Source organism: Alexandromys fortis, unplaced genomic scaffold, assembly GCF_014885135.2.
Source record: "Alexandromys fortis isolate MF-2015 unplaced genomic scaffold, M_Fortis_MF-2015_v1.1 scaffold_162, whole genome shotgun sequence".
NCBI classification, from domain to species: Eukaryota; Metazoa; Chordata; class Mammalia; order Rodentia; family Cricetidae; genus Alexandromys; species Alexandromys fortis.
In genome coordinates, this window is record NW_026068033.1 from 1,961,972 (window position 1) to 1,976,098 (window position 14,127).

Here is a 14,127-nt window from a genome sequence, read left to right on the forward strand (position 1 = left end):
GTGGGTGAGCTGTTCTGTGAAAAAAGTGAGTGGGTGAAAGTGGGCGAGTCTTATTATAGGTTCCCTTATTGTAGGTCTCAAGGGGACATGGTGGCCTGTGATAGAGCAGGACACCCGGTGGCCGGGCCTGGCCCCATACACATCGCAGCCCATATACAGACGCACACACCATACTCATCCACGTGTGTGCACACTCGCCAGCTCACACACAAAGTGACAGAACACGCGGTGGCCGGTCCTGGCCCCGTACACATCCCAGCACATATACAGATGCACACACCATACTCATCCACGTGTGTGCACACTCGCCGGCTCACACACAAAGGAAAAAGAAGTAATGTCTCCAAGGAGGGTGGCTTCATCCGAAACCTGCCTTTCTCCTGCGGTTGTGGCCAGAAGCCCTGTCTTGAAGCTGTAGAACTCAAGGCCGCATCTCAGAGGCCATTAGGAGGGGACTGTGACCTCTACACCTGGGTTAAGGGTTCATCTCAAAGGTCATGTCCACAAAGGAGGTGTGCCGTTCCTTTAACTCGGAATGGCGGATGGACCCTTAAGCTAAATCTTCAGAAGCCCTCCTCCTGCCAAACAGTGTAGCCTGACAGAAAAGCAAAGCAGCCACCGTCTTTTCAGCTCTTGCCCACACTGTGGAGGGATTGTAGGAAGTGTGCAGTATGGGGGGCAGAAGCCTTGAAGGTGTCAGAGAAGAGCAGAACAGACAGTTGGACAAGGAGAAGTGACTTAAGAAAACAAAAAGGCTTGGCACTGGCCACCTATCTCAGAAATCTTTGGGCCATTGGCAATTTTGGTCTATGAAGGGAGGTGGCCTGGGGTCTGTTTGGCTATGTGTGGCCGGATTCTATGTGGGGCCCTGTGCCCAGGTAGCAGAATGCCTGAGGAAAGCACCTAGGAGGTGTGCAGTTCTGGCCTTCGGTTGAGATGCTTTGAGCTCTAGTGTCTTGGCCAGTAGATTTTCTTCTCCAGCCTCAGGGAGGGACTCCCCCTTGGTGGGATGCGCTCTGTAAGGGACGCCATGGAAAAGTTGTGGCACTTTTGCTGGGGTGTTGTCCAGAAGGGAAAGTCCCTATTTGTCGTGTTGGCAGGACTTTGTGGCAGAAATGTTTCCATCATGGCCACTTTGAAGCTACCAGCTTGAAGTCTTTGAATGTGGACATGGGAAGACACGCATGCACATGCATGGCGGAGTAGTGTGGTTTAGCATGTGAGAGCCAGAAGTAGCTTCAAGAAAAGATAACTGGGCTCTCTTACTTGTGGTTCCTATTGTGATGCATCACTGTGAGCAAAAGCAGTTGGAGAAGAAAGGGTTTACATAGCTCACTCTTCCATATCATAGTCCACCACGAGGGAAGTCAGGGCAGGAGCCTGGAGGCAGGAGCTGATGCCGAGGCCATGGAGGGGTGCTGCTTACTGGCTTGCTCCTCGGGGCTTTCCTATCAAACCTATGACCACCAGCCAGGGGTGTCCATACCCACAATGCCTGGGGCTGCCCCCCCCAGGCTTGCCTACTTACATCCTATGTATCCTGGAGGCCCCTGCGCAGTTGAGACTCCCTTCTCGCGGCAACATTTTTAGTAAGTTTTTACTTCTGAATTTTATATCAGCCTTTTAATAATAATTTGTTTAAAAGAAATGTACTTGGAAGCTGTGACTTAGCCGATAAAGCGTTTACCATGCAAGCGCAAGCCGGAGTTGAGGTTCAGGTGTGGCAGCCCCTGAAAGTCAGACGGGGTTCTGGGGCAAGCTGGCTAGCTGGACCTTCCAGATCAGCACGTTGCAAGCTGGGTAAAATATCCTACCTCAGTTAAGTGGAAAGCAACAAGACACCCTGTGTCAGTTTAAGGCCTACATAAACACACGCTGCCCCCCCCCCCATGCACGTGTACCTACACATAGGCACTCACATGCACACACACACACACACACACACACACACACACAGAGGAACAGCTTGCACATTACCAAGAAGTCCGCGCACACTCTGGAGCATCCTCGACTCTCCTTTGTTGGGACCAATGTCTCCTCCATTGACCCACGAGTTTCCTAAATGGGGAAGCTGTCCCTGGGACCATAGCGCTGACTAGTGTCTGACGTATTGTAAATCCTCAGTACGTGTTTACTGAGTTCATGATTGACTTTAACCATCTGTTCTGTTCTTCAAAGGGGCTATTCAAAAGTTGTTCCCGAAAGATGTTCAGATCAATGGAGACCAGTGCCTGCCTGTGCAAATGTCCAGACTCCACGCTGTGTCTTTCCTCAAAACGCCACTTACACGGGAACGTTCTTCCTCCGGGTACAAGCCTCACATGGAAACAACACATCTTTCTGGTCTGAAGAGAAACTTATTGATTCCCAAAAGTACAGTAAGCCATGTTTTTCTGAGACGACATCTGACACTATAGCCCAGGCTGGCCTGGGACTCAGTGTAGCCCAGGCTGGCTTCAAACTCATGGCAATTCTCCTGCCTGAGCTCTTGAGAGCTAAGGGTACGAGTGTGGTTCATGCATGCCTTACCTCAGTTTTTTCACTTGAGACTAATTTCCTCATTTAGTTTAAGTTTGTGAGAACTGTTCTAAGGTGTCTAATTCTTCGTTTTTCTGTCGTGTTCCCAGCTGCCATTCGTCCTCCAACCGTAGCCATCACTCCCACTGGGGAGTCTCTGCTTGTCAACGTGAGCTGTCAGGACAGTTCCAGCAAGTGTCAGGGACTAACTTACGAAATAAGTTTTTGGGAAATCTCTTCAAACACTAAGGTAAAAGCCTACACAGTAAACTTTGTGACTTAAACCTCATAACTGTAGCTTGGGAAAGAAACCGAGGAGGGAGGGAGAGAGAGAGACTGAGACGTAAGTCGTAGCTTTAAGATGTGTGCATGAGAGGAGGTGGGTCTTGTAGACATTTATGACTGCGGCTGTGTGCGGTAGAGTCAGTATCAGCCTTTCCATGTTTCTGCAGGACAGTTATGGGCTGCCTGCATCTGGGTCCTACTTTGTGTGAGTGCATGTGTGCGTGTGTGTATGTGTGTGTGTGCATGTATGTGAGTGTATTTGTGTGTAAGTACGTGTGTGCGTGGTCATGTGTGTTAGTATGTGTGTGCACGTGTGTGTGAGCATGTGTGCCCGCGCGTGTGTGTGAGCACGTGTGTGAGTGCATGTGTGTGCGCGCGTGTGTGTTAGTGACCGTGTGTGAGTGCGTGTATGTGTGCACGCGCGTGTGTGTTAGTGACCATGTGTGTGAGTGCATGTGTGTGTGCGTGTGTAGCAGGCTTTCTTGGACCACCAGCCCCTAAATCATAACAGGAGACTTATTATGAACTATGCATGCTCAGCTTTAGCTTCGGCTTGTTTCTAGCTTTTTTTTTTTTTAACTTAACCCATTTCATTTCATCTGTGTGCTGCTCCAAGGCTCCTTTCCCTCGTCTGTGTACTGTCCATCCTGCTTCCTGCTTCCTCTGTGTCTGGACAGCTGACCCTAGGCTGCCTGGCCCCCCTTTTCCCTCTGCCCGCCAGCCCTGCCTATCCCTCCTCTGCCTAGCTATTGGCCATTGTGCCTTTTATTAGCTCAGTCAGGTGCCCTGGGCAGGCAAGGTGAGAGAGCCACACATCTCTACATAGTTCAGCAAATGCTGCATAAACAAACGCAACACACCTTTACCTAATTAAACAAATATTCTATCCCACAGTATGCATGTGCGTGTGTGTGTGCACGCACATATTTACAATTGCCTGTTTATTATGTGTGTATCCAAGGGCACATGTGAACTTCTAGGACAGGTTGTGGAAGTGATTCCACCTTATACCTCCCAGAGGTCAAACTGGTGATCAGGCTTCTCAGGAAGCCCTTTGACCCACTGGGCCCTCTTGCCAGCCCTCTACTTCGCTCTTGAAATATAACTTGAGTCTATTGCTATGGCATTAGAACCATTTTACCGTGATTCCCAGCACTGTCCTAAACTAAGGTTCCTTTATAAGAATGACATTTGTGCCTGGGAATTCCTTGTGGTAAAGCCGCCCTTACTTCAGTGGATAGGGAACATCACGGTTTCTCCTGGGTGTCCATAGCACTCCCTCAGAGTGCAAACAGCAATGACAGGTTCTCCGTCAAGGGTCGGGAAATAAGGTCCCAGTGAGAGGACCTCACCAGCAGTGCAGCTTGCGTGGTGATTTACTGGGGACAGCGGCCACTGGAGCCCTTGCTCTTAACTGTCCCCACCGGTATGCGGCAGTGGCAGTTAGGATGAAATTGCCTGAGGGAGGCATCGTATGCTTTTTTTGGTGACAGATTTTTAACTCTGATTTGGTTATAATGGGTAACTTAAAGCATTTCTATTGCTTCGCTACATACCGGCTAGGTGTTTGGAAGAGACCAGTCATGAAGAGAAAAGAAAAACAGAAAGTGCATATTCCCTGCCAGATTTTATGAAGGACTGAGTTTCATCACGGATTTTATTATTCTTATAGAGAAAAGTGGTGCAGAGTAGCCCAGAGTTCACCATCATGAACCTGCCGCCGCTGACTGTGTACTGCGTGGAAGCGAGAGTGTACCCCTTTGCCTCGCAGCACAAGAGCAGCAACTTCAGTAAAAGGGTGTGTGAGAAAACAAGGGCAGGTGAGCATCTTCTACATGTCTTCAATGGAGCTCGGGTTGATAAAGTGCCGCATTGGGATTGGTGGAGAATTCCCTTTGCTTCCAGTGGTAGAGAATGTCCTTCCTCAGCCACAGGAATCAAAAGTGAGCCCAGCGAGTCCTCCGGGGCCAGGGACACTCGGTCTCCCAGTTCGTGTTTCCTGTCGCTCTGTTTCACTCAGTCCTTGCTCACAGGGTGACAACCGCCTTCAGTCCTTGCTCACACGGTGACAACCGCCTTCAGTCCTTGCTTACACAGCAATGCTCACACGGTGATAACCGCCTTCCGTCCTTGCTCACACAGCAGTGCTCACATGGTGACAACCGCCTTCAGTCCTTGCTCGCTGGCAGACAGCCAGATCACTCACTGGGAGTGCTCCCGTTTTCTGGTCTTTAATAACCTGTGAGAATGGACATTTTCATGAAGGTTTTCATGTGTTTGGGCCTCATTCTCCTTTGTATTTTACTTCCTGGAAGCGACTGGCTTAGCCACCGAACGCTGTGACTGTGCGGGTGCGGGGGACCCCAGCTGATGAGACCACTCTGTTCGTACGGTTCTCCTCTTGAACGCAGGGTTGTTTCTCAGGGCGGCCGTTAAGTGTGACTGCCACTGCCCACAGCGGTGTGTTGAGTGCTCCCAAAGGTTCTCAGGGCACTCGTTCCTCTCCTCTGACTGTCTCATGTGCTTACGCGACGTCCTCGTGTGTTTCAGGAAATTCTCCTGTAATCTGGGCCGTGACTGGACTCGGCATTCTGTTTTTTTGTGCCCTGGTCTTTTATGCTGGGAAGAGCATCCTGAAAGACCTCAGCCATGTCTTTTCATCACCCAAGCCTCCACCAAGTATCCATGAGGTAAGTGTCTCTTCTCGTCACCAGCCAGGAATTGGGAAGCAAGCATTGGATTCAGCAGATGATCTGTCCAGAAAGTATTCTGGACTAATGTGCTTTTTTTTTCCTTCAGAATTCTGGTGATGTTGGAAGCCTGGTATGATAGTGCATGTCTGTAAAACTCAGGAAGCTAAGACAGGAGGATTGCAATGAGTTTGAGGCCAGTGTGAGCTGAGTAGTTCGATTCTATCTGCAAAAACAAGACAGGAGGTTTTCAGAAGCTCCAGGCCAGCTAGAGCTACAGAGAGACCCCGGCACAAACCAAGCTGTCGTCAGCTTTCACCTCAGCACTTAGGAGGCAGGTGGATCTCTGAATTCAGGGTCAGGCAGGGCTATACAGTGAAACCCTGTCGAAAGGAAGGAAGGAAGGAAGGAAGGAAGGAAGGAAGGAAGGAAGGAAGGAAGGAAGGAAGGAAGGAAGGAAGGAAGGAAAGAGGGAGGGAGGGAGGGGAAAGGAGGGAGGGAGGAAGGAAGGAAGGAAGGAAGGAAGGAAGGAAGGAAGGAAGGAAGGAAGGAAGGAAGGGAAAATGTTTAGAAACAATGGCTTACTGCGTACTTGCTGCATTCTGGTTCCAAATGAGTACATGTAAGTGTGTAGCAACAAAAGTGAAAGTGGACAGCAGACAATAACAGAACCATCAGGTTGGCACTAACAGCATCCCCAGGAAATCACCAGAGACGCCCTGATACCCTCGCAGTCTTCCTGGAGTCGGCACAGGACGTTCTCTCCATGAGTGAGATCTCTGACTTCCTGTGCCCAGCACAGCCACCTCATGCCAGGGGATGGACACTGGAGATGCGCGAGCATGTGCAAGGCTACCTTATTCCATAGTCAGCCGTCAGTGGCACCTGACCGTTTGCTAGAGAAACTAGAGAAACGTATGTTACAGTCGGAATAATGACTTGTCCCTGGGTTTGTCTTTCCGCTTCCTCTCTGTGTGGTTTTCCACATCGTATGAGAAACACTGTTGCCCTGTTATCCATCTGTCTTCATCTGGTCCCCTGGGTGAGGTCAGGGTAAACCTGAAACCACTGAGTGGCTCAGGACTCCAGTGAGGATAGCACCTGCAGTCACAGCACTAGTCCCTAGACCCTGGGACCTAGAGGATGAGCCATTCGCTCAAGGCAGGGCAGGCTGGCCTTGAGAGGTCAGGCTTTGGATAAAGAGCTCCAGGGAGCCTTGCAAGTCTGTACCAGGATTCCCCAGTGCCCGAGTCGTAATGATGCCCTCAGAGCTCGGCACCCAGCCTCCTGCGGGCTGGCCTTTTCAATCCCCCTTGGTGCTCTGCCAGTGGCTCCTTACCAGCCAGACCACCAGGAAGATGTTCCCGTCTCCCTTGTGCTTTCGAGTGCCAGTGAGCTGGATGCTGCTCCCTCAAAATCTAGTGCCCGCCCCTGCCCCAGCCTTTGACAGCACAGTGTCTGTCTAAGCGTTCTCAGACTTGCCCAAAATATGCCGTACACACATGGCTGTGTTTAGCTAATCTGTTGGAGTGCACACGCCAAAAGGTAGGTCTGCCAACGTCGGGCATAGGAGAGCAAAGACATTAGAGCTAGAACATCAGTCTTTGTTTTAAACAACCTGTGTTCCCTTCCTTCTTCATCCTTAGCTTTTCTCTGAGCCGCCTTTGAAGAACCTTCTGCTTTTGACTCCTGAGGAGCACACCGAGAGGTGCTTCGTCATCGAGAGCACAAACGTGGTTACTGTAGCAGAAGAAAACCATGCGCCTGAGGAAGATCACAGAAAGTACAGTTTCCAGACCAGCCAGGACTCGGGGAACTACTCTAACGAAGAGGAAGGTACCGGGAGTGAGAGCAGCCAAGGGCTCAGGCCATAGGACTGAGTCTGCCCACAGTGGGCTCTTTCAGAGTTCCATGTGGGAAGGCCAAGGAACACGCCTTTGTCCTCCTGGGAATGAGAGAGGGCGGCTGCTCCTTGGGAGAGGAGGAGCATCTTCAGAGCCCAGGCCTGCAGATGCGGCAGCTCTCCACCGCTGATGCGGAGGGGCATGATCTGGAGTGATGGACCTTCGTCTGTGAGCAGACAGGCCTCACAGAAGGTGGCCACCCATTTCTGCTGCCAGCTGAAGTCCCGGGGTGCTGTCTTGTGCCACAGCGGTGGCCCGTTGCTGCGTATGCCATCTGGTGTTCTCCCACTGTTCATTTCTAGAAGAAATCCAGAACATTCGGCTTTTTGCCACTGCCGTAGCCCCTAAGATGTCTCAAAGGTGCTGTTGTCTGCACTGGCACTTCCTAACCCCTGACTTGCCACAGCAGTGGCGTCTGGCTAGAACTCAGAAGGGGCTGAAGCAGTGGAGAGGAGCTGGCGTTACATAGTGGATAGGCAGTCTAGCGCTTGTAGGAGCAGAAGATGCCGGCAGCAGACGGAAGTGGAATCATTCCGGAAGGAGTAAGCTGGAGCACCATTGACAGCCCATGCCGGCTTCTGTATGTAGCTTTTCTTTGTTCTTCTGTACACCAGGCCGACCTCGCCCGTCCAGCAGTATTCAGGGACCCCGTCTCAGCATCTGTGTAGCTAAAGAAACAGTGTCAAATACTAAGGCGAAGGAAGAGTGGATTGTGTACCGCCGTCTGCAGGTGCCTGTAACTAACTTTACATTGCTGCTCATGAGTGTCTGTCGTAGGCAGGTCATCTAACGGTCCCTGTTGTGTTTCTTTCCCAGCGCCTACGAATGTATGAGTATTTGCAGACAGGTGTGGACACATGAATGTACATGTGTATGAAGTACAGAGCCCAGCAGGCTCTGATACTTCAGACAACCTTGTATTTCTCCTGGGCCCTGGGGGCAGGTGTTACCGAAGCCCCCCACCCCCAGTGTAGCCTCGTGTACCTGGCCTGCTTGGTTCCCTCGGTGTCTGTCTCCCCTCTAGTGCAGAAGCTTCGCGCAGGGACCAAGTTCCCCGCTGTGCCCCAACCCCATCATAGTGCGGTACTCGGCACAGACATATTGTCCTTTTGTCTATCTGCCTGAGGGTCTGCCGCTGCCATGGTTTCACAGAACACACACTGGAGCCAACACTCGGGGTTTTGGCAGGTGCTACTTTGAAGTTGGCTTCTGTGTGCCAGGGGTGCTAAGATGGAGCCCGCCAAAGACATTCCCAGCAGCAGGACACTGCGGACGGTGTCCTGTGGGCAGCAGCCCTGCAGACGGTGCCCTCCAAAGACATTCCCAGCAGCAGGACACTGCGGACGGTGTCCTGTGGGCAGCAGCCCTGCAGACGGTGCCCTCCAAAGACATTCCCAGCAGCAGGAACTGCGGACAGTGTCCTGTGGGCAGCAGCCCTGCACATGGCGTCACGAGGTGAGCTGTGTAGGACTGTTGCCCTCTGGCTTCCTGGATCCAGAGTCTCACCCTTGCCAGTGTCTGAGTCACCTGTCCCTCCATCTCACTGTCCTGAGATCCCTTCTGCGTGGAGGGTGAACACAACTCGTGTTCGTCAGTTTCCTTCCTCGCAGTGGAGGAAAAATAAATTTATCATCTTTATTCCTAAGTGTCCTGTTGAAATTAGAGCGGCGGGGCTGCGTCCCCAGCACCCCGGCCGCCTGCTAGCTTATGCCCGAAATAACAACACACAAACTGTATTCATTTAAACACTGCTTGACCCATTTCTATCTAGCCTCTTCTAGGCTAATTCTCACATATTAATTTAGCCCATTTCTAATCATCTGTGTAAGTACCCCAAGGTGCACTTACCGGGAAAATTCTAGCCTATGTCCATCCTGGGTCGGAGGAGCTTTATTGCGTGCATCTGCCCGGGAGAGCGGAGCTGTCAGGTCTCTCCAGGAGCAGAGCAGAGTCTGACCTCACTTCCTCTTCCTCCCAGAATTCTATTCTGTTTACTCCTCCCACCTATGCTTTAACCTATCAGGGCCAGCCAAGCAGTTTCTTTATTGCTCAGTGACCTTCCTCCATCAGTGTCCTGTTACTTAGTGATAGTGACAGACCCTGTTGCCTCCAGGCTTTGATTGACGGGGTGCTCCTGCCTCAGCTCCCAAGTGCTCAGATCACTGGCTACGGCCTGACTCTTTCTAGGTGAACATGAAGAAACGTCACCGCCCAAGGTCAGGCACCAACAACAGAGCAAAGAGAGGGTGCCACCCAAGTCCGCAGTTCTCAGCCTGTGGGTCGCAACCCCTTTTCAGTCAGCACTTTCATAGTGGCCTAATATGGGGTACCCTGGGTATCAGATGTTTAACTATGATTCATAATACCAAAATTATAGTTATGAAACTGTAGTGAAATAATGTTATGGTTGGGGTCACCACACATGAGGAACTGTATTAAGGGGTCCCAGCCTTAGGAAGGTGGAGAACCAGTGCCCTGCAGCTCAGGTGAGGACTGGAAAGCTGTATCTCAGCGCCCCCTGTCGGACTTGCAGGCAGTCCTGCTGGGGGTCCCCTCTTCCTGAGCAACAGTTCCCTGCTTTCATCTCCTCAGCAAGGGCTCCCTGATCCCATGACTTCCTGAGCCTTGGAAGAGTTCCTCGCTTCCTAAATGTTGGAAGCTTCCCTCATCTCTCCAGTAGGGAAGGTTTCAGTTCATTACATCCAAAACTCACGCTGGGCAGTGGTGGCGCACAAGCACCCAAGAGGCAGGCGGATCTCTTGAATTCCAGGCCAGCCTGGTCTACAGAGTGAGTCCCAGGACAGCCAGGACTACACAGAGATATCCCCGCCCTCCCCTCTCCTCTGTGTCTGTGCTGCAGGTGAGCACACACTTGTGCATGAGTGTGAACACGCAGGTGTCACAAGTGTGGAGGTCTGAGTGCGACTTGAGATAGGATCTCCCTGTGGAGAGGAAGCTCAGGATTCTGCCTGGGGTGGTTGAGCAGTGAGCTCTGGAGATCCGCCTGTCTGCCCCAGTGCTAGGGTTGAGGGAAACAGCAAAGCCTGGCTTTTCTGTTAGGTGTTCACGGTGTGCGCCCAGTGCTCATGCCGACCAAGCCCTCACCCAGTTAGCCGGCTCCCAGACCACTTTCCGCTTTTCTTACAGCTTTTCCCGGGCTTCGGATGATCACACAATTACCAGTCCTGAGGGCAGCATAAATACATGTGTGTGGGGTGATGGACTGGTTATATTAACAGAACAGTATCTTCTCCATATGCCAGAGCCCTACACAGAACTTTGCCAGTAAGCCAGTCACGTGGTGATACACAGATTAATTGAAATGGGTTAAATTCAGATGTAAGAGCTAGCCAATAAGAAGCTAGAGCTAATAAGCCAAGTAGTGATTTAATTAATACTGTTTCTGTGTGGTTATTTAAGCCCTGAGCAGCCGGGAATAAACAAGTGGCATCCTACTACAAATACCCTCTCTCAAAAAAACCAAAATAACAAATTAATTACTTGATTAACTTTTAAAAGGAGGAAGGATATAGCTCAGTAGAGAGCTTGCCTATAGGCCCAAAGCTCTGGGTTCTATTCCAACCACCACATAAACCAGGCTTGTTGGCATGTGCCTGCAATTCCAGAACTTAGGAAGTGGAGGCAGGAGGTTCAATTCAAGGTCTTTGACTAAGTGAGTTTGAGTAGCCTGGGCTACACCCTTCCTCAAAAACAGTTACATTCTAAACACGGTGCTTACTGTCCCTACGAAAGAATTTTGTGTTTATATCCCTTCTGTTTTAATTAAGGTCTAAAATATCTCCTGAAAAGTTCAGGTAGTTACAAAGGCTGTCCTTTCCAGTGGATTGTGATACTAACATTTTAAAATAAACTTATCTGGGACATGGTGAGAAGAGAGGCTGGGGGAGGTGGTTCAACCAAACTTAGGATGTGTAAAAATCCAGAAGGAAACATGCTTCTTGCCAAACTAATTAAAAAATAAAAGTGAAAACCAATTAGTTTGAGTAGAGGTACCCTGTGAATAGGCACAGCTGCTTTCAGAAGCCAAAGGTTATTAAATGAAAATCTCAGTACCAGGGGAGCAGTGCCTGGTCAAGGAGGTTTCTGAGACCCCAAAACAATACAGGCAATTGGCTGCTGCTGTTGGTTGCCCACCAGAACTTGATGGTAGAATCATGGTGCTGAAGCCACCGCAGGCCCTGGTCACAGGACAAAAATCAGACTGAAACTGGGTCACAAGTTCCCTCCCTGGAGACTGTCCCTCTGCACATCAGCTGCTCTGTAGGCGGCTGTGGGGAGAACTGGGGCTCAGGGCCTTACTCAGTTGTGGGCCCTTATGCAGGTATCTTGACCAGCCAGTGCTCTGCTGGTCGGAAAGTGGCAAGTTAGTTATGGGTGACCAAAACTTGTGCTCAAGGTAGCTTGCTTGGATATGGATTTAGTAAGGTGTCACAATGTAGCATTCTGCTAAGGCTGTATGTAAGGTTCAGAAGCAAGGTGCCACAATGTAGCATTCTGCTAGGGCTGTCACACAGGGCTCAGAAGTAAGGGGCCACAAAGCAGGGCACTGCTACAGCTGGGCTGTCACGTAGGGCTTAGAAGCAAAGGTCTTGATCCCTACCTGCCTGGGGGTTGCCAAGAAGCAGGATGCTCTCAGCATCCTCAGAAGTGCCTCACTGAGAAGCCCTGACTTTGCCTCTATGGGGACACCCCTGAGGGTCATCCTGGAGCCTTGTCTCCCCAGCCTTGCTTCCCCCCCCCTCTCCCCACCAACCTTGCAGAGTTCACTCCAGAGAGCACAACTACTACACTTCCTGACAGTCAACCTCAACAATGGGGGCTTACAAGGAAGTCTATCCTGTGGTCAAACAAGACATGACTGGCCATGACTGATCATTCCTCAAGCTGAGTGCAATGGACAAGTCTAAGACGGTCCCTGGGATTTCCATCCCACGTAGATAGGCCCTTAATAATCCCAGGCCTGGGAACACGATGGATCTCAGCCTGTGTTGAGGTTACAGTATATAGCACTCTTGGCCTCGAGACATGAGGTCTCTGCAGATAGAAGCCAGCAGCTCTGCTCTTCACGCCAAGGACCAGAGATTGCCTGGCAAAGCTTGGGAGAGGTCCAGCTGGCGTCAAGCAGGTATGTGGGTGAGCCCCACCCTGGGGAGGAAGCATGACTTCACCTGAAATGAACAAGAACAGCCCCGAGTTCTCCATGGGAACCAGGAAAGAAGATTCACAGGAGATCCAGAATGTGGATTCTGGAAGGCTTGTCTCCTTCCTCCTAAGCTCAAGATATGTAGTCACTGCCACCAAAGTGAGATTCACCTAAGATACTGAAATGCCGGGAGTCAGGCAGCCCGTAGGGATGCCTGGGAGTGAGGAGAAGACGGGCTTTCACATCCTGTAGGATTTGAGAGTGTCCTGGAAGCCACTGTTTAAAAACTGGTCACGTGTACTGGACCTTCTTCTCCCTTTACCCTGGGCCCTGCAGGGAAGTCCGCACACCTGCAACTTTGTCTTTCGTGGCTCTTTGGGAGACCTTGAGGGGCTCTGTGTCCACACCAGATGGAACCAGTAGGCCAAAGTGGCAAACATATCCCACAGCAGGTTGGCAGGGTGGCAGCAAGGTCAGGGTAGGGAGTGTGTTAGGTCCCGAAGCAAAAACTGTGGTTTAGAAACAGGAAGAACTCATCATAATGAATTCACAATATATATATATATATATATATATATATATATATATCCAGTCAAGAAGAACATGTTTGCTTATGTTGAAATCACAATGCGTGGAAAACTGTGGGTTTAGATTCACCTTTTTCAAAACCAGAATGGATAGAATGAAGCCTTTGTCTTAAGTTGCTTTTCTCTAAAATTCAACTGGTTGTACCCTGAATCTTCCTCTACATCTGCCCCGGCTATAGGCGTTGGGCGGTGCCTGCTTCCTGTACACTGGGCTCCTTTTTCTTTGTTTTGTTCTGTTTTGTGGCACTGAAGACTGAACACAGAGGGTCCATGCGTGCTAGGCAGGCTCTCTACCACCGAGCTGCAGCCTTAGCCTGGCCGTCATCTCTAGGCCAGTCATCATTAGGAATAAACAAACTCACCAAAGCCATGGGTCATCTCGGAACACAGGCCTCCTTCAGTCTCCCAACCTACACTGAATACCTGCCCACAACCTACCACTAACCACCCAAGGAAAGCTGTCCTGAACCAACTACAATACCGGTATCTCGCTAGTGTTATTCCTTTTATTTTGCATAATTTTGTTATGAACATGCATACAGATGTCTGATTCTTTACTGGTCTGCTGGCCTGTGGAGCCACTTCCTCAAATGTATGGGCTTTTTTGTATGTTGAAATTTTCCCCCTTGACTAAGCGTGCTGTGTCTAGTTACACTTCCTCATCAATGCAGGGAAGGTTTTTTTGGTTTTTTTTTTTTCCCATACATAGAATTTAAGAAACAAGCACTGAATGACCCAAAAGATATTCACACTGCCTTTAGCCACTCTGGAGCGTATAAACAGATACCTTAAAGTTATTGTCATGCAATGTGTTTTTGAGACAGCAGGCCCAATGTACAGTTCTGCAATTAGGCCCAAGTGTCTTGAAGGAATAAGGATCCTAAGAACCAACCTAGTTCAAATTCAAGCCCTGACAGCTCTTTCCTGTGCACGCTGGGCTAAACAGCTTCGCCTCTCTATGCCTAAAACCCCACAGGTGC

The 14,127-nt window shown here is 50.3% G+C and overlaps 1 protein-coding gene and 1 long non-coding RNA gene across 4 annotated transcripts in view; one reads left to right on the top strand and one right to left on the bottom strand.

Moving 5' to 3' along the window:
• Window positions 1-9,034, top strand: part of Ifnar1 (interferon alpha and beta receptor subunit 1) — a 39,839-nt gene extending 30,805 nt beyond the window's left edge. For all 3 annotated transcript variants that reach the window (XM_050164824.1, XM_050164823.1, XM_050164822.1), the window contains exons 7-11: window positions 2,179-2,378; window positions 2,628-2,767; window positions 4,475-4,622; window positions 5,353-5,492; window positions 7,139-9,034. In XM_050164824.1, the coding sequence (XP_050020781.1) occupies window positions 2,179-2,378; window positions 2,628-2,767; window positions 4,475-4,622; window positions 5,353-5,492; window positions 7,139-7,366 (856 nt within the window). In that variant the 3' untranslated portion in view covers window positions 7,367-9,034. The remainder of the gene's footprint in view (window positions 1-2,178; window positions 2,379-2,627; window positions 2,768-4,474; window positions 4,623-5,352; window positions 5,493-7,138) is intronic.
• On the bottom strand, window positions 7,735-13,126 carry LOC126515279 (uncharacterized). The gene is made up of 2 exons (XR_007595810.1): window positions 8,805-13,126; window positions 7,735-8,733 (listed from the first exon to the last, which is right to left on the bottom strand). It is a non-coding gene; the product is annotated as an uncharacterized lncRNA (long non-coding RNA).
• Window positions 13,127-14,127: the final 1,001 nt, after the last annotated feature.